This window comes from Gordionus sp. m RMFG-2023, chromosome 2 (genome assembly GCF_954871325.1).
Source record: "Gordionus sp. m RMFG-2023 chromosome 2, tfGorSpeb1-WG-v2, whole genome shotgun sequence".
In the NCBI taxonomy this organism is placed as follows: domain Eukaryota; kingdom Metazoa; phylum Nematomorpha; class Gordioida; order Chordodea; family Parachordodidae; genus Gordionus; species Gordionus sp. m RMFG-2023.
This window is the reverse complement of record NC_088776.1, coordinates 46,540,807-46,565,264: the sequence shown is the minus strand read 5'-3', so window position 1 is coordinate 46,565,264 and position 24,458 is coordinate 46,540,807. Positions and strand designations below refer to the sequence as shown.

Here is a 24,458-nt window from a genome sequence, read left to right as displayed (position 1 = left end):
TGTAGTATTGGTTAAAATTTTGAAAAGTGGGTTCCAGTGTGGTTTATAAATTTGATATAGTTCCAGGCATTGGCTCCAGTTCCAAAACTCTATTTGGACTGGAAACTGGAATTAGGAGTGCTAAAAGTATTCTACATCTAATTATTCATAAGAATATTATTAGAAAAGATATTTTTATTAATATTCAAAAGTTGAATGATAATTTGCGGTGACTATACCAATTAATTTATTTGTATGCAAAATATTATTTTCCTTGTTTAAAGATTGGCCTGAAGCAACTGTATGACTTATCACTAGCATTGAGTTTAAAATAATATTTATAAGAATTTGAAAATGCTCGTAGGTCTTGTAGACGTAATGATGAGCTATTTTACCTAATAAATAAAGATATTGATAATATCATTCCTTTATTTTATCTTAAAATAAATTATTTATTTTAAAGTTTCGAACAAAATTTTTAAATTAGCTTAAATGATTTTACTCGTTATAAAAAGATTAGAAGTTAAAATTAAAAAAAAATATTTATTATGTCAAATTATAGCGAAATGACCACACATTAAGCCCCGACAAACAGAAAAGTCTAGTGTCGTCACTCGGCGATGATAGGGAAGATTCCTTCTTATGAAAAATTTTAAAGTCGGAGGAAAGATTTTCTCATGTAGAAGAATTTTAGGAAGAAATATAGGATAATTACATATTTTAATAAATATTTTGATATTGGATTTATATCTGTTTACTATTTTTCATTATAAAAAAATATATAATTTATTGCAAAATATGAATTTTTTTTTCTATTAATAAAAAGATAAAAGTTGCTTGTCCGTGTTAATTTTGGTTTATTACGCTCATGGGTGCATGCGTTGTTTAAAAAAATGGTGGAGGGGAGAGGATTGCGATTTTTATTTTATATATTTTTAAAATTTATGATATATAAAATAGGAATTTTTGTTTTCTTTAAGCTGTATTTTTCTCTGAAAAGATTTCATTCTCCCGCGATTATTCATTTTCCATATTATAAATGTATGGAATCAATTCTGATATCGAAGATCCATTAAGATTTACGAAAATTAAATTTGACAAATTATTTACTCTTTCCCTCGATTATCTCCCATGATCATAATCATAAGAAAACTCTTTTTACACTCGGCAGTATTGTAGGATAAAGTATCAACAAGAGTTAAGAAGTTTTTAAATTTATCATTAGTTATATCTCCATCGATATTTTGTTGAAGCTCAGTAATCGTTTCATATTTATTTACTTTGAATCCTTGGTATATTCTATATTTTCCTCTAGCCAACTCGCGCATCTAGATTCTTAAGCCAATTTTATTTGAAGTTATTAAATAAAAAATTATTTGATTCATATGCTATCCATTAAAAGGGACTGTACGTATTATAGATGAATTATAATTTGGTCTATTTTTTTTATCTAGTTTTGGATTTATTAATGATATATTTTTGAATAAAAGTGTAATTTTTGAATCGAGCGACATCTGTAAATATTTCTATATGCAGTGTCTATATGAAAAGGGACAAGAGCGATTTACTATAATATTTTCGAAGGGGGGTAGGCATCAAAGGTTAGATAGTGAAAATAGACACTATTTGTAGCTTAAAGATAAAAACAACTGATAAAAAAATTAATTTATTTTAGATATTTATATTTGATTCATTCATAGAAAACATTTTAGTACAGGGGGAAGTTGTTCATTCTAGTGGCTATTGTTTGGAACACGATTAGCAACAACTATTTGATTATCACAAACTAATGTTATTTGTTATTCCTTGCCTAAATAATCATAAGGCCTGAAAGAGTTTAAATAGAATTATTTGAAAGTTATTAATGATGGCTCAATATAAGATTTTAAATTTCTAGAGTTGTTATAGAATAATGGGTGAGATAGCAAATTTGATTTTAGAAGAATTTTGTTTCCAATTATTTTCTGTCATGTAGAAGCTGACTACATGTTATTTTATTATTGTCCACATGTTCCTAATAATTTATTTTTTAATTATTAGTCAGTCAAAAATGTTTCATGAACAAAAGGACACTAAATATCCCAATTTATTATTTCCTTCAAAGTAAATTTATTAATTTTAACAACCGATAACATATCTATTTGAAAATTTTAAACTTCTATTTAATAAAAATTTTGTTAAATTTGGACTATTTCTTGCCTTGAGACAAGAGTATATTTTTTTTTAAGATTGTGTTATCCTTTAGATATAAACTTCGAGAAAGGCTAATATGATAGTTTTCGCTTAAAAATTTAGTTTAGCCTTTTTAGAGTTGGCTCAAAACATGCTAAAATGGAGCTACTTATCACCAATACTCAAGAAGCGACGGCGACATAAAATTAAAAATAAAACCTTTTGCTTCTCCATTTTAAGAAAAATATTTTGACTATAAGAATTTTAATTATTATAACAAGAATAAAGCAAAAAGAAATCCAAATTTAATACAAAAAACTGGGAGGGTTCAGCCCCTCTCAAAATTTGGAAAATGGGCCAAAAATATAAAATAAATTAGCGGGGAAGATTAGTGTCAGTAGCCCCCCCCCCTCGCAATATACCCCTGAATACGCCAATGTATTTTATAATTACTTTATTTACCAACTAAGTTTTGTGTTTAGTGCATTATTAGAACATTAATATTATTAGTAGAATGTGTATAAAGTAGATACTAAAGATTTAATTTGATATATCACATGTTTACAAGAATTTTATAATTTTGATCGTTAAATATGCAATACATATTTGTTAACCGGCGGCGATATTTTGCTAGAACCTATTATCTTAGTTTGGAGGTACAGATATGATTTATAAATACACCATTTTATTGATAATAAGGTTAGTATTATCAATACACACTTTTGCATTTTAATTTATCCTAGTATTGTAATAATATTGGGCAAATCTCTATAATATAAATGAGATTTAATTAGATTATACGAGCAAGATTACATTTCAATAAAAAATAATTAAATGATTGGATATTATACGAATTTGAAAAATATTTAAACCCTTTTATAAATTTTTTAAAAATGGACAAGCCTCCTGAAAATTATTTTGGAAGATTACTTTTTTAGAAGATTACCACAATTTATTTTATTTTAAATTTTTAATCCTTCGCTTTTTCTTAAAATGCAAAAGTTTTCGAGATTCTATATTTTGAAAAGGCTTATTCAAATTTTATTATCAAATAAGAAAAAAAGTACGAATACTATATTTTTTTTAATATGACCCTTGAGAGGTATTATCTAGGATTATTTTAATCTCTCAAAATAATATTTAAACAAATATAAGAAAAAAATTTGTTTATTAACTTAAAAAATAAATAAAAAATACCACTTTTTGTGTATATAATATCTGTTAGAAATTCAAATAAATATAAAAAGTAACCAAAATAGTATCAGTACCAATAATAGATAAGATAAATATATCATGCATACATGCACAGGCCCTCCATATAAGGGAGAAAGTGATATTATTTTCGGATAAAATTATGGTTTATATATTACAATTTTTTTAATGTGGCGTTTAAATCATTAAATCAAGCCAAATATTTGTCTTTAATTCTAATGACATAATACACAACAGAAAAAAATAATATTATATTTTATTCATAATTATAATTCTAAGTTGATCAATTTAAAAAATATTACAGAAATGTGGCTTTCAATTCAAGAGGACCATTTTTTTTGAAACAATAAAAATAGACTGTACAACCTTAACTTCGTTATTAACTATAATGAAAACTGAATGTAATATAGAATAATTTCCATATTAACGTAGTAGTTGCAATATATGTAATAATTGAATGCAAACCTATCTAATTTATGAGACAAGATTTTTGGCCAAACTTAGTAAGCCTAATTAGAACCATTATCTGATATATGGTAGTTTATAAGAATTTGATTGGGAATTAAAATTTGGTCAAATTAGGGAGTTGCCTGGATTATTAGCCCAAATTAAAGTTTTGCTGTATTATTTTTTTTGAATTGCCAAATGACAATATTTCAATGACCTGCTACAAATCAATTTTTGTAAATGACTTTATTAATAACAGCGCATTCATCTAAAAAGATCCTTTTTAGAGCGAAAATGGCAATAGCTCTCAAATACTTTCGGTTTAGTAATAATTTTAAACATAAAAAAAATAAATATTTCTAGTGTTTCTTATGATAAAACTTTTTTTTAAAAAATTACCAGAATAAATAAATTATATAGACAACAGGTATATAATATATTATATATAAACAGAGATTAATGCTTCTAATAGATAAATATTATATAACCATAAGCCCTTATAATTTAAATATGATTTATTTATTCAAAAAATTAAGGTTATATTATTAAAAAATACTAAAATTTTAATGGCGAAAGTGTCTGAAATCTAAAGAGTAGGTGGTAGATGTATCCAAGCTAGAATACGATTACGGCAAAATCAAGTTTTTTTTCGAAAATTCAAAAAGGGGCTTTAAATTCTATAAAATTTAATTTTTAATAAAAATTAATAAATAAATATAATTTGATTATATTTAAATACGATTTTAAAAAGGAAACTGACCCAAAGATCAAGAAGAATGTTGTCATTTTTGTTTTAAACAACCTATTTTTCACCAATTATAAAAGCTAGATGTTTTTTATTCTAAAAATATTGTTTCAATTTATAAGTTCTTAAGCTTAAGGTCCAAATCCTTTTTTAGGCAAAGCTAATCCGTATTGAAGTTGGCCATAGTTAGGTGATTGGGCAACACGATTATTAAGTGGTAGTTGGAGGTATCACTTCTAAATCAAATTCTCAACAAATATACATACTTGTATTTTATTATATATTTTATCCAGTACATCTAAATAACTTCTCAAATGCTGGTTATATCTAGTGAGGATTACTGTTCGGTCTTTGGTTCGAACTGATGCACTCTAGACCGGACCACTGTCATTAAAAAAATTGATCCAGACCGTTTTTCTAAATAAAGCCGTCCAAAATAGGTCTTTTTTTTAAATATTTTTGTTTTTACCTAATTTATTACTTGTTTATTGGGACTAATAAAATGTATTGCAAAATAAAAATTAACTAAATATTTACAAAAACTAAAATAATTCCTCTAGAAAAATAACAATATAAAATAGACAAAAAAATATGTAAAAAATTATATCAATTGAATAGTAAAACAAACTTAAACATTAATAAATGACCGGTCTGGCTTAAAAAATAAAAAGACTGATCCCAACTATGGTCCTCAAAAAGATCGGTCCATCAATTGGCTTGATCCCGGTCTACGGACCGGATCACCGTTGACTTTCACTAGTCATATCTATTAAAATTTTGTTTTAATCGACTTTTCAACGAATCCGACTAGGATGTACTAAAAATTGAAAAAATCGACATCATTATTTTATTATTTGTTATAAAGCAATTCTAATCTCCCACTTGTCAAAAACAGAATTCCAGACGTTTCGATGCTTACTTTTATACTAAAATTACTATGTATTATTTAGTAATTAGTAAAGTATTATATATATAATATACACCTCTATTTAAAATTATTTATTATAAAAAAAATTATTCTTTCTAAAAAATTTGTTTAAGTTTAATGAAGGATAAATATAATTTTTAACAATTTTATTCACATTTTTTTTTTCTAAAAATTTTTTGAAATTTTTTGAAAATTTAATAAAAAGTATTATATCCAAATAGATATAAAAAAAGTTTTGTGGTTTTTAAAAAAAAACTAATGTAGTAACTTGTTAATTTGTATTATAGGTTTTTTTTATATTAAAATAAGTTTGACATTTTTTTATATATATAGTCATTTGTGATAATAAAAGAGTTCCCTTTTTTAGATAAAAAATTTTTATTTTCAATTTTTTAGATTTAAAATATTTTTTATCAAATTAAGTTTAAAATTTTTAACGAGAATAATTTTCGGTTTTTAATGTTTTACCCTGCTTTTAACGTTTTACTTTTCCGGTCCTCGATTTTGCCCGATTATGCCATAAGAATTTAATATATATAGAAGGGAAGGATGGAACCTTATCATAGAATAGCCAAAGTTGGCTAGATATGGTTCTTATAATGTTTTTGGGTGCTAAATGAAGACTATGATCCTTCACAGTGGTAATGGTTCTTATAATGTTTTTGGGTGCTAAATGAGTGATACCAATGGATTGGTTAAAATAAATCATCATTAAATATAAAAAAATGGTTAGACAAATTAACATGCAAATGATCATTTACATATAAAAGGTTAATAATTTATGAGCTTTAAATTTGAATATTTATTCTTTTTTTAGGATTAATTTGAATTGTAATTAAATTATAATATTATTATTTTTGTTTTAATTTTTAACAGGCTAATGTATATATAGATGGTTTTATTTGCTTATTTACTATTATTAATCCTGGAAATTTAAATGATATATTATTTTCCATAAGACGAATTTAATTACTTAGTTTAATCAGATTATGAAATCCTACATCAGATATCTATACTCTTGGGTAAGTCTAGTTTTATTATTTAAAGAAGCAACATGTGATAATTACGGAGGATTTCCGTCCTTAGCTAACCTACCCTCTAATGGTCCTATACTGCCTGTTTCTCCAATTTTGCCTTATGATAATTCAGATTATAGTCAATCAGTAGCCCATATACACGGTTATGTTGAAAAGCCAGTTGAATATTTTTACAAATCTTACAAGCTGCAACCGACGGTAACTAATGTTCGCAGACTAGACCTAGTTCCTCACGCAATTAATATGCAAGGAGTACTCAGAGTACCTCAAGTGCAGGAGGTGAAATCTGTAGATTACATTCCAAAACCGGTCCAAGTTCAAAGTTATAAAGTTGTCCCTACAGAAAAGACTATACAAAGTTTAGCCTACCGTCCAACTATTCACACTGCCACTCAATTGGAATACGTTCCTGATACGAAATCAGTAAAATCTGTCGTATATAACCCCCATCTAATCACCCAATATGGCTTGAACTACGTGCCTAAAGAACAAATAATGTCTGGAACAAAGCTGAACGTTGCTCAAGAGTTGGTGCCTGGTTATCAAGTTGTACCAAAGATGTATACTGGCACCGGGGTTAGGTATAACTACTTTCAGTATCCTGTCAATAGTTATAGATATGAACCACGTCAATATTCGGTTAAAAGTCTGGATTATATACCCACTGAGCAACAACAAGTGGGTCTTAAATTATTTGCCAAAGATTACATCGTAAAAACTTATAAACCCATCATTGCCCCCTCATTGGCTACTTATACCCACACAGGGGAAGCCACGCGAAGTGGCCCTATTATTCGCCCTATTACTATTGACCCTAGACTGTATGAATATGCTAATAATTTAAATGAGCGAATAAAATCGTTAGCTTATGCTCAACCTCCTCCTGACTATTTAAATTCAGCTAACAATTTAGGCATGCAACAAGACCATTTGACGCATAATTATCCCGGAGTATCTCACGACCAATTTGACCAAAATAATGGACCCCATTTGCCGTTTGCTCACGATACTGCTCCACAATCTTTTCAAACATCTTATAATAGGGCAAACATTCCTCCCACTATCCAAAATTCCAGATCATTTGATGGCCCCAATTTACCAAGTCAAGGATTGTCCGATTCGAACGCATATGACCCTAACAATCCAAATCTTATCCAATTCCTATTAAACAGAGGGATATTGGCTAGCCATCAGGGCAACGCAGCTTTACCTAACTTTTTACCTACCAGTCATACTAGCTTTGACGCTCAGTTTAATAGGCAGGATCAAAATGCCAATACATATCAACGAGGACCAACAAATAATAAATAAATTTAATGTGATTGTGGTGATATGTAAATATATGAGATTTTTATGATATACAAATAAAAAATAATAAAGAACAAATGTTTTCCGTGAATAGGATCAATATTTTGTCTTGATAAAATTTTTTTTATTTTATTAACAATTTTTTATAAAAAAAAATATCATGTTAAATAAAATTATTGGTTTGAATTCTTTCCTGATCATTATCCCTTATGGATTACTTTTTATATTGGCTGTTCTCGGAAATGCGATAGTTATTGTAACTTTATTAAAGCACAAAAGAGTGCATACTATAACGAATATTTATTTGATCAATTTGGCCATTAGCGATCTGATTCTTGCCGTTATGTGCATGCCCATCACTTTGATGGCATATTTGTTGAAAAAATTTATCTTCGATATAACAACGTGCAAAATTATCCTGTTTTTACAAGGTGAGCATCTCTTACATTTACTTAAACTATTAATATAAAATTAGAGAAGTAGGATTATTTTCGGTTTTAAAAATTTAGGTATATTTTACAATCTTATACAAAGTCTTTAAGATTATGTTAGCCATTTGAAAGTCGGCAATATCATAGAAAGTGGCTCCAATGAAAGATCATTGTATTTTTACCTAACTAAATTGTCAAATATATACTATAATTGTACACTATAATAATTCTATTTTAAGCTTTATCTATATCCTCTAGCGTTTGGACATTAGTAACCATATCTTTAGAGCGCTATTTTGCTATCTGTAAGCCATTATTTTCTAGAAGGTGGCAAACTATAACTCATTCCTTAAAGATCATTCTCTTGGTCTGGATTTGGTCCATCGTAAACGCTCTCCCTATATTGTTAGTCAGTGGCTTAAAGTTGCTTAATGTCGAAATTGTAAAAATGCCGATTTATAGTTTCAGCAAAAGCTCAAACTTCTCGGAAAATGTGAATTTATCTTATCACCCGAATTACCAATATCAAAACATTAAACATAAAACTTTCGCTTGCCGTGAGATATGGCCCAATTCAAAAGTAGAAGGCTTCTTCAATTGGTTCCTTAATTTCTCCTTATTAATTTTTCCTTTAATAATAATGGTTTATGCTTATTCAAAAATATGTATGGGATTATGGAAAGCTGCAAAATACGAAAAAAAATTTCATGAAACTATAAGTAATTTCCAGAAATTTATTATAAAACTTGGTGAATAAAACGGATATTAAAAATCCCCTCTCCTTTTAAGTTACTGATATGTTTTAGTTTAATATCAAATATTATTAAATGTAAATTATTAAATATTTTAAGTTAACAATGAAACACATCATTAAGCACCCATATTTAAAATCAATCTTAGTATATAAGAGAATTAGTATTTTAGATCATTTTTATTTTATCATTTAGTAGGAAAATATTGGTCTATTAATTATATACTTTTAATATTTATATTAGCAAAACATGATGAGAAGGATTATTGGAATCACACTCCCCTTGTCAAATTAAATTGCAGTAAGAGATATGGCAATAAAATTGAGGAGAAATTGGATAAAACGTTGGCAAAACGAAGTTACGATGTGGAAAAACATCACGTGCCCAATAATAGGTTAAGCCTTCATACAAATCCCATAAAGGTTTTTATAACTAAGAAAGGTAAAAAGAATTACAAATACAAAACGAACAATTTGTATCATGAAAACTCCTCAAAAAAACCCTCCAACAGTTCTAAGACTAAGATTTTAACAAGTACCACGGAAGTATTCGATTATCATTTAAAACAAACTCGCCTTTGGAGCAAATCCCTTTCCAATCCTCAAAATTATTATAAGCCAAAAATTATTTTGACAACCAGAAGATCCCTACCTCACGATAAGGCAATTATTGATTCAAATTTGAAAAATTATACCCATTCCGACTTGACTCCCTTACACAATATATTCCTCAAAGTTACTCATAGCAATAAAATTATTAACACTAAAGCATCCTTTACTTATGATTATAATTTGAAACACGAGGTGTTACCATCGTTTAAAAAGATAAAAAAACATATGGCCCGCATCCCCTCGACATCTAATGCAGTAGTTAGGCGATACAAGACTGAAGATGGATTTTCAAAAAGTTTGAAAACCAAAAAAAAAATTATAAAGATGCTTTGTGTCATAGTAATTGAATTTTTCTTGTGTTGGACACCCCTCTACGTAATAAATACTTGGTTAATGCATCACCCAGAGTCTTTAAAACGACTTTTAAATCCATCGCGAACCTCCATCATTTTCCATTTTATATCTCACATTTCAGTATGCTGCAACCCTATAACATATTGCTTTATGAATCCAAAATTTAGGCAGAGCTTGGCAGACATTTTGAGTTCATTCCGCGGTGGAATACATTTATTCCGTTCAAAAAAATCACAACTTGTTTCTAATAACATTACCTATTTCAAATATAATCAACGTTTCAGCAGTCGTCAATATCCCTATAAACAAACGAATTGCAACGAATGCAATAATACTTACAATGCTAATGATACTAATAATATGTTCAACTCACCTGGTCATGCTACCAAGAAAAATAGGAGACACAAAACTTTGTTTAATAGAACCCCTCATAAAAATGGAAATTTTATTAATAAAATAATAGGAGCCTTGCCTTCAGATTATATGTCACGACACAAGCAAATAAACTTTTCGTCCCTTAAACGTAGCTCTAATTCCAAAGAAAATGCCACATCGACATCCCCTCTACCATATAATGGGGCGGCATTTGAAATCAAAGTCGATGGTAGATTCATTCGAGATGAATAGATATATTTTTTAAAAAAATTTAACCCTATTTTCTGAACTAAGTAAGATTCATCTTTAATTTTAAAATTTGTTTCGTGCGAACAATGCACCAATAATTTATCATAAATAAAATATGTTATATAGTTTTAGAATAACTTAAAAGAAGTTTTTATTATTTTTTTAACTAATTCATTTTTAGGCACCGTGAATATTTTAAAATAATGCATATCATTGAATTATTATGGAGATTGAAAAGAATATTAACTATTATCTTAGTCTTATAAAACGGACTATAAAAATCGCCCCTCCCCCTCTCCATTCCTCTGCAGTAAATATTTTATGTTTTGCAGGCCAATTTCTCATAAGGAATTAACGTATTGTATAAATTTTATTTGAATTTTAGACCCTCTTGAGATAAAGTTGAATCAATGAATCCAAAGTATATATAAATAGTTTTGACTCTTGGCAGAATTATTAATTCAATCATAAAAAATTATTATTAAAATTTATTTTTTTGATATAACAGGTATAAAAAAATAATTAATGGCTATTTATATAATACTATAATAATTTTAATTTTGTCCAATTATTTAATAAATTATGTCAAAGCTTTTATCAAAAGATCCCTTAACAACTAATTTATTAATTATTTTATTTATCATAATAATTTTTATATTTTTGAAAAATATGAAAAATTAAGAAGGTAGCTTAAACAAACTTAGAAATTTTTACTTCCATAAAACAATTAAGGTTGAAAGGTGAGTGGGGGTCGTTTAGTTGGAAATCCCTCTATATGCTAGATGTATACGTTGAAAATAGGTCCGAATAATTAAGGTGATAATCCGTTCTTCATTCCTGCAAACAAATTTATAACTCATTAGGCCCAAGCCGCTATATAGATTGCCAAATCGATACACTTGCCAATAAAAATTTTAAACCACTCTTAAAAAAGTTTCATTTCCAAAATGTATAAGTATGAAATAGAATAAAATAAAATAAAATAAGAAAATAATAAAATTTCGATGGCTACAAATATGATGCCTTAGGGGGCATATCTTAAAAAAAATTTCCATTCTTTGATTATCCATAACATTTTATATTATATATATACATATATATATAGATATACTAAATTAAATCCAATTAATCGAAGTGACTGAGCTACCTTTTTTTAACTTTAAATTTGTAACACTATCATATTTTAAAACGCAATTTGGATGCCTGCAACGGGCGGGAGTGGGTGGGATAAAAAAATCTAAACAATGGAAGTGCAAAATTTTTTATAAATGGGTGTGGGATAGACAAAGCGGGCTTATACAATATTGTAAATTAATTCTTAATTTAAATATAAAATATTATTTTATAATTTTAATTTTAAAAAAATATAGTAAAAAAATAAATCAAAACCAAATTTTACAGGGATGAATGGTAACAACACTTTGAAACAGTGGCCCCTACCACGGTGTAGGGCGGGGGGAGGGGGTTCCGAACCAACTGCTTCAGTAAATTTGAGTGAGGGTACTTTTTTTTAAAAATTTTCTTTAATTCTTTTACTGTTTTGTTAGATCCACCATGATCAAGTGATTTCTGGTTTATAAATGTAATAATAAGGACCCCCCCCCCCAACTTAATATTTAATTTAATATATATTGACGGAAATTTTGGTCGATGTTTAGTAAATTTGTTATCCGAGATTTCTTGTCATAAATTATTTTTCCAATTTTAATATATGCCTAAAAATATTAACCAAAAAAAATATAAATGCCTAATAAAAAATTGCAAATGGCATAATATAAGAGATGATAAATGGATAGATAACATTAGAAAAAGGCATGGTGGGCTTAATATTAACGATATAAAGAAAAGCTTTGAAATAGTAGCTTTTAAGAATGTTACTCAAAATTGGACAAATAGCTTTATGAAGGAGAGAAATCTACCTCTTGATTTTGAAAGTTCTAGACTTCAAACATTATAATCCAAAAAGGAAAGGTTTATATACTTTCATCATTAAATATAGGAATTTTTTTAGCTTTAAAATAGGTGTGTTTTATGCTGCACTCGATTTAATTATTATGCAGTTAAACGAAAGATTTAATGATGATTCCATGAAATTTTTACATCAAACATCATTTTTTACGCCAAAGGGAATGGCAGAAAAATCAATTATTAAAGAAGATATCGAGGATATCTGTGAATTTTACAATTTAAATTCAAGTCAAATTTTCGAAGAAATTTTGAAGTTTAACAATATTTATAAGATGGCCAAAATGGGGAATGTAATTATTACTCATGACCTAGAGGTTCATGAATCTAAAGATTTGTCAGATTCTGAGAATTGTAAATTTATTTAATTAAAATATTTTTACCAATACATTATTTAGCTTTTTCTGATGATGATGATAATTCAGGGACTTACGATTCAGATTGGAAAAACTATTCATTTATTTTACCTTTTCGTTTACTTTTAAATTTTTCTGCTTTCCCTAATTTAAGAATTTTATATAAATATTTATTAACCATTCCCTCAACCTCATGTACTGTCGAAAGAGTCATGAGTAAAATTAAATTAATTAAAACAAGACTTCGCAGTACCATGAAAGATTCTTTTGTCAATAATTTAACCATATTATCATGAAAAAAATAAACAATTAAATACTGATGAAATTATAAATTCTTTCGCTTTCTCTTCCCCTAATTTACCTAAATTATTAATTTAAAAATAATATTTATAAAGTATATATTTTTTGCATTTTATTTATATTATATATTAAAAATTGATGTAATAAAAATTATTTTTGAAATTTATGGGTGTAATAATTATGATTTTTACGAGGGAGGGGGATACTTTTCATGGGGGTATTCTGCTTCATTCGCTCAAAAAGTGTAGGGGCCACTGGCGATATGGAAAAAACAAAGAGTTTAGAAAATTTATTAATATAATTTCGATTAAATTAATGAAATTGCGTTATTTAATACTACATTTTGATTTAATGAAATAAAACTGCTTTTCATTTATATAATTAACACCCCCCCCCCCTAAAGTTAACTTCCATCCTCTTAAAAATTTGTAAGCAATCGCATATATAAACGCTAAAAAATTATTTAATATTTCAAAAAATCTTAAATAAAATAAGATATATTAATTTAAAAATAAAATAAAAAAATAACCAATCATTAAAAAATAACAAAAAATAACAAAAAAAATAAAATAAAAAAGAATAATGAGCCCCCCTAACAGATTAATTTTTTAAAACTGGTGATAAAATAATAATTTGTATAATTCTGTATGAATTTGATTTCTTTTATATACAAATATATAAAATTTTTATATAAAATCAGCTTGGGAGTCGGCTCCATGTTTCCTTCCCCGCCCCTCTTATTTATATTTTTGATATTATTATTCATTTTTATATCATATCTTATGTTTTTAAATGAATGTAAATAGACCTTGGGTCTGGACTCCGGGTCTGAACCAAGGGTCTGAACCAAGAGTCTAAACCAAGGGTCCGACCACGGGTCTGAGCCAAGGGTCTGTGCTCGGGGTTCGTGCTCAGAGCTGGTTTAGTCGATTTTTAGACCAAAACCCCGGGTCTTGGTTTTATACAACCAACCAATTAACAACACTAGAGCACCTAATGTTTTAAGTAATATAGTAATATTTTAGCTAGAGCATCTTTTATAATATTTATTCTATCCTTTTTTTTTAAATTAAATAAATAGTGGTGAATATGAATATTTATAGTTAATGTTAATTTGCACAATAAATTTAACATCTTTAAATTATATGGAATTTTATTTGTGCATTATCTTAACTTAAATTATTCCTAATTATTCATTATTGTATATATACATATTGCGAAATCATGCTTTAATCCTTTAGAAATTTTAAATATGAGAATACATTTTATAAATTAAGGTTTGGTTGGTCATAGAATAAATTAATATGCTTTATAGCTTAGTCATATTACAATAATTATTTAAAACTCTTATATATAGTTCAATACTAGGCATATTATCATTTTGGCCTTTTATTAATTATTTTTCTCACGCCATTTTATGACATGAATCATGATAACTAAGAGACGTCTTAAAATCAAAATCGGTCTTAAGTCGTGACTATAGCTGAGTATAGCCGGCTAAAATGATTTTAGTTTTTATTCGAAAACTATCATTTCAGAAGTTTTTTTAAAAATATATCTCACCTTTGAAAAATTAACTCTCTAAATTATAAGAGAATTTTCGTCGGCACACCTATAAAGCAAACTAGTAAACTTTTATCCTTTGCCCAACAATAGGTGTGACCAATTTGTAAAGTATTCGAAAAAACTGATTTATTAATTTCTGCAGTAACACTGCGGCAGCTTAGAAAGGATTTGTGAGTAAAATAATTCGCTATAAATTAATAGCGCTTATTTAATGTTATAGATTAAGTTAATATATTTAGAATCGGATAAATAACGGATATAAAAAGATGAATTTGAACATCATCTCATAAATTAATCACTTATTATTATTAATGTGTTTTTTTTATTTTCTTCATAAATAAAATTTTACAATAAAAAAAAATCCCATCATCCTTATCTTATTACGATTTACGAATAAAAGAAATTTTACATTATGTTTTATTTAGCATTATATCGGTATAATAATCATATCATTGTCCTTAGTATGAAAATAAAATTCAAATAATTATATTAAATCTGTTAAGAAAAATGTTGTATAATAAAATGTATTAGGAGCCTTTAATATTGTAGATTTTTCGTTTTTTTCATCGTATTCTCCCCCCTCATTTAATCTTTATTTTTTCTTTGCTGAATAGAAATAACTAAAAAAAATATATATATAAATGAAGCATAATATATTTATTTTATTGGTTCAGATTAAGCACTATTTACATTAGTAATACTACGTGAGAAAAATAATGTAAACGCGAAAACTTTTTGAAATTAAAATAAAACCTCAAGGGGTGAGGGTTAGTTTCTGACCACTTTGTAGAGGTGGTTTGTGCTAATTATTTGTGGTACTTTTTATAAGTATTATATCAACCTACAAAAATTTAGAGTTTAACTAAATTTTCGTCATATGAAGATATTCATTTTTAGCCTATAAAATTAATCGTGACTTAATTATGAAAGAAAAAAAAAATATATCTGATATGGTACTCAAAATACTTTCTTTATTCTGCAAATTTCCTTCCAGTTATAATGTCCTGCGTTAAATTTTAAAATATTCAGAATTTCTGATAATTTTAAATACCCATTTTGTTCTATGACAAAATGAATATGAAAAATTAAATATTGATTTAACCCAATTTTCAATTATGTTGATAAAAAATAATAGAGAATCAAGTGAGTATATTTATATTTAGATAGTTCTTCTCTCATGATATTAGAAAAAAAAAATTCCGCTCACTACTTGCTGAATAAACTGATATAGCAAATACGCTTATATTAATTGTCATTTGGTTCCATCTTCTGATTTTTTAAAACTTATTCATTTAAATTGAATTATTCAATTTGAATATTTTATTTGTGGCAAAACCCTAAAATAAATAAAAAAAATTTAAAAATTAAAAAAAGTGATTAGATTAGCCATATTTTAAATAATTATTAATTTTTTTAAAAATTTTCATAAGAAATTAGCGCTACGTGTTTATAATATATATATAACGTGTAAAATTGAGCCGACGCTGAACAATAACAAATATAATGTATAACATATACGACTCTTTTTATGTATAATGAATATAATGATACTTAAATAGTTGTATAATTTTTGATAAAAAATATATATCAAAGATGTTAAATAAATTAATCCCTTTTGTAGTACATGTCAGTTTTTTGAAAAAAAATATAAGTCAAAATTTTTTAACTAAAATTATATATATTTTCACAAAATTTGGTGTACATTGGTTTATTCTTGTACGTAGCTTTAGATATTGTTTTGTTATGTTATAATTTTAAAAATTAATATCTTATATTTTATCGAGATCGACTAATGATATTTTAAGCTTTTTTGTATTTTGTTATTTTTATCAATTTTTTTGCAAGAGAATAATTTTTAGAATAAATTATTAAGATTTGGAATTTTTTTCTTTAAAATGTATTTCCTCTTTTATATAATTTATATACTATGATTGATATAATAGTCTTTTTTTCTTAATCGATCTTATTTACATCTAAATAAGTTTTAAAAGAAATTTCCATATTAGAAGATAGATATGAAGTTAGCATAAATCTAAGAATTATCTTTTAAAAGATTATAAATTATCTGTCACAGAAAAAAATTAATATAATATTCAATAAATCTTGCCTTGATGAATCTCCCTGATCATTAAGATTATATTATGATTATTATTCTTTTTTTTTAATATATAAGAAAAAAAAGTATTTAGGCTGTCTTGTTTCGACTTATTATATTTAAAATATAAACAGGTTAATTCTTGTAAATGGCATGCTAAAAAGCAGGAACCTGGAGTGAACCGTAACGAACCGTTAAACCATTATAAACCGTTATAAATATCTGAACCATAACCTAACCGATATAATTATTTTTTGAAGGAGTAAAAAAAAACCTTTATAAAAAAAGGTTAAACCGGTATTATTTTAGAAATGGAAATAATTTGAATATTTGCTCTTATAGTACTGGCGTTCCCGCAACACAAGTTTTTGTAGAAAGGGCCTTTTCGGGGCTAAAATTTGTGTTATCCTCTCATCAAACAAATATAAATCTATTTATATTAGAAAATATATTACTTGTGCGTTCAAATAATAATTAAAGATATGTTATTTTGAATCTTATATATTTTTTTTATATATAATTCATAGATGCTTATAATAAAAATAAATTAGTCGATGGTGTTGCTTCAATAAAAAATTTTTTTTAAACCGTAATGAACCATTATAAACCTTTACAATTAGCTGAACTGAACTGAACCTTTATAGATTTTTTCTTAAGAACCGTAACCAAAACGTAACCATTATAATTTTTTACATACTGAGCCGTAACCAAACTGAACCGTTATAAATAACGGTTTGGGTCCCTGCTAAAATGTCAGAAAAATTTAATTGTTTTATAATAGAAGATAACATCCTAGGCGGCTAAGGTTAAATTATATGTTTTTTTAATACATTTATGTTGATATCTAGGCAAATTTGTTTTTAAATTGTTATAGTTTTCTATTTCTATAAGATTATTTCCGAAATTTCTTCTATTTAAAAAAGTGAGTGAAGAAATACTAAAAATCTAGGAATAAACAATATTATAGATACATTAAATTTTATGATGTAGCATGGAAAAATTTTATTATAAAAAATTGATAAACGGAATGTTTACAAGAGACGTTATAATTCGTATGATATGTTCGACATTTTCTATTTCCAAGTTAAAAGCAAATTTTTACTAAAAAATTGCCCAGCTTGAGCGCTCAAGGGTAAGAAAAATTATCTATTGAAATCGTTTTCAATTTTAACTTAACTAATCCATCTTATTTCATATTTACCAAATGTTTCACAAGTCTATTGGATAATTTTTATGCTATCGCCAATCTTAAAAGTATCAAAGCTACGGCTAGAGACATCGAGTCTAGTATTTTTAAAATACGATAAAATACTGATTTTTTTTATATTAATGATGATAGTACATTTTTTATATTATATAGTTATTTTTATTATAATTATTATAATAATGCTTTTATATTTTTTCGATATAAATTGAATCTTGAACTATTTTTATAAATTTTCTTATTTTGCAAAAACTTTATTATTTATACTGCTGACAAAATGGAATGAATCCTTAAACCAAAATGTATACTAGTTAAAAATTATATATTGGCCTAAGCTTTAAAATACCGCTTTAAAAAGATTGGCAATTATTAATATGAGATTTAGATTCATATCTGTTTATCTATTAAGTAAACCGAAAAGAACGAATAATATCTAGTACTGTAAACGTTACTTCAAAAAAGAAACTCGTTACGTTTGTAAAACGGAACGCGTTACTCGCTATTCAAAAAAAGTAACACGTTACTCGTTACTAAAAATATACAAAATATTAAATATGAATTTTCTTTTTATTTATTATTTTCTACAAAAATAATATATTATAAGTAAAGTTCCTTTTGTAATAATTTTTATTTATTTTTAACAATTGATTTTCAAAATTTTGATCTAAATAAGAGCGCTAATTGCTCAACACAGCTTTCGCTGTTCTAAATAAGTTCAACTAGAGCAGAGGATTGGAGGGTTGTATTATATTTAATAAATAATTTCAATTGGGGAAATTTATTAAAAGTATTTAAAGAATAATCTTTATTATCAAAAAATTTACTAAATCATCTTCACAAGAATCTTCATTCAGATCCTCATTAAAAAATTTTTTCATCTTAAGAATATAATCTGAATTCATATTTTTACTTTCATATATTTTTTTAGATTTGAGCTATTGGACATCGAAGTTGAAATATTTGAATTTAAGTACAATCTACACTTACAAAGTGTAGACTTAAAGCCCTTAATTTTTTTTATTTATGTTAAAAATTATTCATACTGGAGCAGGATAGAGTTAGATCATCTTCATCTGATGATATAAGTACCGATTAAATAAATTATAATAATGAATATTAGCTGATTATTTCAATATAGATTAGCATCTTGAATGTATAAAATTCAATCAAAAATGTAATAAATTTAATATAAATGAAGAACTTTGATGGTTGATCTGAATGAAAATCTAGTCTTAATTATTTATAAAATTTTATAAATAATATATATAATAAAATAAAAAATATTTTTTTAAAAAAATTTTAAAGTTCAAGAAAAAGAAACGCGTTACTCATTTACTTATATATAAAACAAATGGTGTTCCTCTCCCTCAAAAATGGTAACGCAATCACTTTCATCGATATTATTTTGTCGATTTAATAATATCTATAAAGATCGTTTAATTATAAAATTCAAAAATATTTTGAATCGGGGAAAGAGAAACTTTAATATACATTTAAACCTATTTGATTATTGAATCGCAATTTAAAGTTCAATATTTAAGATTTAGTCTAAGGCAACCGTCATGGTTTTTTATTTCATTTATAATTAGTTTCTGTTTACTGGTACCAGCCATTACTTATAGCACCCAGACATTTAGTGCTATCATCTTTTTCGTTCTAGAAGGATCCTGCCAATTTGACAATTTTTATTAGCCTGCCAATAAAGTATTTTTTTAAAACTATTTACCAAACAGGTTAAAGCAATAAAATATACTAAATGTCTACAAATTATTGATTTAAGTTTCCGAGTTAATACTTATAGAAGTTTGGCTGACTCCACGCTTAAGACTTGATATTTGCTTTTATTTGGCTGGCTTTATTGGTTATCTTTTTGTAGTTAGCAAAATTGAAAAATTGAAAGATATAAGGACTTAAATATTAACATGAACAGGATATTTAAAACTTTTATATTATCCGATCTGGCATGATGTTAATTTTGTAATTTTTTTTATTTATTTTGCCAATTATCGTTTTTCCCCTTTAAATCATTTATCAAACAGATCAAAACAAAAAAATGTTGCTAGTTAAGCACTCATTTATGGTTTGATTCTACTAAGTTTCTTTTTTGTGGCTGATTGAGAAAATAATAAGTACTTGTCAAGCATAAAAAACTGAATTCATAGTTAATGCGAATTCGCTGCTAAGTATATAAAATATGTTGTATTTTTCTACACTGAATTCGAGCTAACTAAGAATTCAGGGTTACGCAATAAACATCGATCTTTAGAATAAATGCTTTCGGTCTCTTTTTAATTTTTAGGTTTGTCAAAATTTTGTTCCTAATAATTTTTCCCTTTATATTGGCTACTCTACTAAACTGGTTAAAGCCACAAAAAATTGGCCTGAATTAGTGTTACCAATTGTTCAGGTAACTATAACGGATATATTTCAAAAAGCAAAATAATAAAATAACTACGGAAAAATAAAAATATATTTAATTAGAATTTTTCATAAAACAATTTATCACCCCCTCCCCCTAGATTAATCCTTGGTAAGCCAATGGTCATTATTTTTATATCATCTATATTTAATAAAAAAATTGATTAAAAATGTTATTTTAGTTATTATATTTTTTCCCTAACTTCAATTAAAAGTAAATTGATTTATTATTTTTTTTCTATAACTTCAATTAAAAGTAAATTGATTATTAATCTAAATAAGAATCGATTGGATGTAATTGCTCAAAAGATAAATCACATATAATATCATTAAATTTTTTTTAAAATAACTATAATTTTCACTTTGCCATCTATCGAAAAATGAATAATTTATGTAATAGATTATTCATTTTTCGATAGAATATATTTAGCATTACTTTAGAGACAACATTGTCCCATGTGGCTTCTATATCTTTAACATATTCATAATTTTTAGTATAGAGCGGCATTAAGCCTTCGCGATATATACAATTAGCTCCAGGGAATTTTCTTTCGTATCCCACGCACCAAAGCCATAGACATGACTAAAATAAAATTTTATTTTTTAATTAAAAATTACCCTATCCAAGTAAATTTCAAAATAAAAGGATATTCATAGTAGTCTTGCAAAATTGGAAAAAAATCTCAAGCTTAGTCTCGAGGGGGAGACTATAAAAATGAGGCATGGAAAATAAGTTTATCATAGATGTGAAGGCACCTTTAAGCCAATTTTTCAATTTAGCTCCGAGGCTTACGCGGTCTTAGATTTATTTCGAGCTAGACAATAGAAAACAGAGGAAAGCCTTAGCATTTATTTTATATACTAAAATAGAAATATTTTTTAACCTATACCTCAGATATAGAGATCTGCAATTGGCTAGTTTTAGCCTGCCCATCCACGTCCCTTGAATATTTTGCAGTCATCTACTGTGATGCATTAATTATTTCCCCTAGTATTTTTCTTCCAATTGTCTAACATGAGCCAACTTTAAAACGATTTGAGCCTCAAGGGTCGGATAATTTAAAAAATCGGAATTCTAGCTTCAGGTTGGGCCAGTTTTTTTCCATTCTGCCTAAAAAACTTAGTCGATATTAAATGGGCTCATAAGTAGCGATTTTGCTTCACTACTAAATAGCCAAGAAATATACTATAAGCTATAAAAAATATAAATTCTATATTATGCTTATATTATAACAAATAAGTATAAGTCAAACTAAATTCATATGAATAAATGGTTTCCTATCCTTTAGAAGTGTAATATATAGAGGTGGCCCAGATTGACAATATATGCTGACATTAAATAAATTTAATTTTTTAATATAGCATGTTATATGTCCAACTGAAATAAAATTTATGATGAGAACTTTTTTAAGGAATTTCTTTAATATTTGCTATAAACTGCAAAAATATAATATTAATAATCAATTTTTATCTAATACCAACCACGAAGATAAATTTTAAAGAAGAGCGATTTATAAAAAATACTTCATTCTGCGAATTATTTGAAATTTTATTTTCTGACAAAAAAAAGTTATTCTTATTGCCGTCTTCCCTGTTAGCAAATGACGTTGTATATACTATATATTCATCGATACCAGTACCACGGGGAAAGTTAATATGCTTATTTTTACTTATACTATTGTACTATCTATATTTAAAAAAATTTCTTCTCTTAACTTTCCTTAGATTTATTTCTACCTACTAATATCTTTTGTTTATTTACCTCGCGTATGCTTATAAATTAGGAATATAGCGGATCTTTTTTCCATGAAGGTTCATAGATTAATGTATTATTTTTTTAAGAGTCTGGTAGTATATTTTAATCTTTTTTTAAATCCGAATAATTCATAATAATAATTACTTTTGCAATCCAATACCAAAAAAAAATGCCTAAAGTTGCATCTGGAATCCATTCTATACATTTGATAACCCCAAACACAGCCCAATATATTAGTAAAGGCTTAAATTCTTCGCTTTTGTTTTCTTCCAGAGCATTAAAACTTCAAATTTATAGAGAAAATTAAAAATATTGCTTTGAAGGGTTTTGTAGTGTAATAACAATTTAAACTTTTATATAAACATAAGAATTTAACCATTTTTTATAAATATCTCACATTATACCCTAATCTAATTATGTTATGATGTTTAATCTGTGTGATAATTGACCAATGCAAGATAAGCCAAAAAAATCTTACTATGATAAAATATCGTATTGGTCTGATTTTTTAACAATGTTCGTTAAAAAAACCGTTTATTTAGGGGAAAAAAAACAAACGAAAAAAAAACCACCTTGTGTTTTTTATCTTTTTTTAACAAATTTTTTATGCAATCAATTTATCACAACATTCTTAAATGTTATCTACCAATATTTTATTAGAAATGTTTTATTATTATAATTATTTTATAAGTGTTTGATTTTGTTAAACTGAGTTTATTGAAAAAAAAATTAACTTTTTTATTATTTATATAAGAAAATTGATCTTATAAATAATTTTTGAATGTTTCAAAATTCGTTAAAATATTTTTAAACATGTTTTCTTGTTTGATTTATTTAGATATTTTTATTCCTGCTTTTTTTTATTTAAAAACCACCATCCCCCCCCCCCAGTTATTTGTTTTTTCTCATTTTTTTAACCATTCTAAAATCAAAATTACAGAAAAAGAAAAGAAATGAAAGAAACACAAATTTAAATGATTAAATATCCTACCTTTATCCCCTTGGACCTCATTTTAATAATAATCTTGCGTTATACCCCCCTCCCCTTCACCCATGGTAGAGGTGCCTGGTTTTATAGATTTACATAAAATTTTAGTATACGATTTGAAAAAATAAGACTTTTTTTTTAGGGAAATAAATATAAATAATGTAATGATTTTCCAGTAGTAAATTACAACTTTTTATACTAAAAATTTAAAAAATATATAAAAGAAACGGATAATTTGGCTTTGACTTATGGTAATGGTGGTTGTGTACAAATTTTTAGGATTTAATGAGCGGGTAAGGTAAAAATAATTGCTGGATATAAAGGGATAAAAAGATGTAGAACCAATAGATAGGTATATATAACTATTATTTTCATTCCAGTTATTTTGAAATTTTAAAATGGTTATTCACACTGGTTATTTTAAAAGGAATTTGTATAGGTTCGTTTCGGTTTACAAATACATACGAATTCTTTTCTGTTCGATCTGGTTTTTATAAGTTTTGGATTATTAAAATAAATCATCCTACAAATTATTTTTCTGAATAATCTAAAAATATTTTAAAAAATAAAATAAGTTGAATTTTATTTATTTATCCTAAAACATGCATAAGAAATAGCAAATCAAATGTAACATAAAAAAACAACATATAATTTGGGACTATTTTTTTTTTAAAAAATTTTTTAAATAATGCCAATCATTTTATGTAAATAAACATAATTTCAAAGGCTGTTATGAATCGATTTAAATCGATTCGAAAATTATTTATAACGTTTCGGTTCTTTACTTTCAAAAATTCTTATAACGGATTTCGGGGTTTTGTTCTGTTGGACACTCTGCTTATAAAACAGGCAAGTCATCATTGATATTATCAGAAACAAGTAAGTCCAAGCTAGGTTAAATTCTATTATTAAATGGGGTCAGAGAAATAATTTAGTTATATATATTTAACACCGTTTTATTTTTAGTTATTAAATTTATACAGCCAGATATAGAAACGATATGATTAAATTGGCCATAGATTAGTAACAATAAGTGAATCCAGACTCAATGTTAGGAATTTTAGCAAATTCTGTGGAAAGATCAGGGGTTGTAGTGACAATGTCGTTGCCACCCTGAAATAGCCATACTTTGGAAGCCAAATCTTTGTGATTAACTCGCATATTGTGTGCCAATTAAATATGACATAATAACTATATTATTAAAAAATTT

General features: G+C 26.2%; 1 protein-coding gene and 1 long non-coding RNA gene across 2 annotated transcripts; one reads left to right on the top strand and one right to left on the bottom strand.

Moving 5' to 3' along the window:
- Positions 1 to 7,988: 7,988 nt before the first annotated feature.
- LOC135924387 (uncharacterized) lies at positions 7,989 to 10,685 on the top strand. Its single transcript, XM_065459444.1, has 3 exons — positions 7,989 to 8,259; positions 8,499 to 8,978; positions 9,255 to 10,685. Exons 1-3 carry the CDS (start codon positions 7,989 to 7,991, stop codon positions 10,601 to 10,603), a joined length of 2,100 nt encoding a protein of 699 aa, XP_065315516.1. The 3' UTR covers positions 10,604 to 10,685.
- Positions 10,686 to 15,322: 4,637 nt separating this feature from the next.
- Positions 15,323 to 22,461, bottom strand: LOC135923564 (uncharacterized). The gene is made up of 3 exons (XR_010571246.1): positions 22,405 to 22,461; positions 20,941 to 21,087; positions 15,323 to 15,407 (listed from the first exon to the last, which is right to left on the bottom strand). It is a non-coding gene; the product is annotated as an uncharacterized LOC135923564 (long non-coding RNA).
- Positions 22,462 to 24,458: the final 1,997 nt, after the last annotated feature.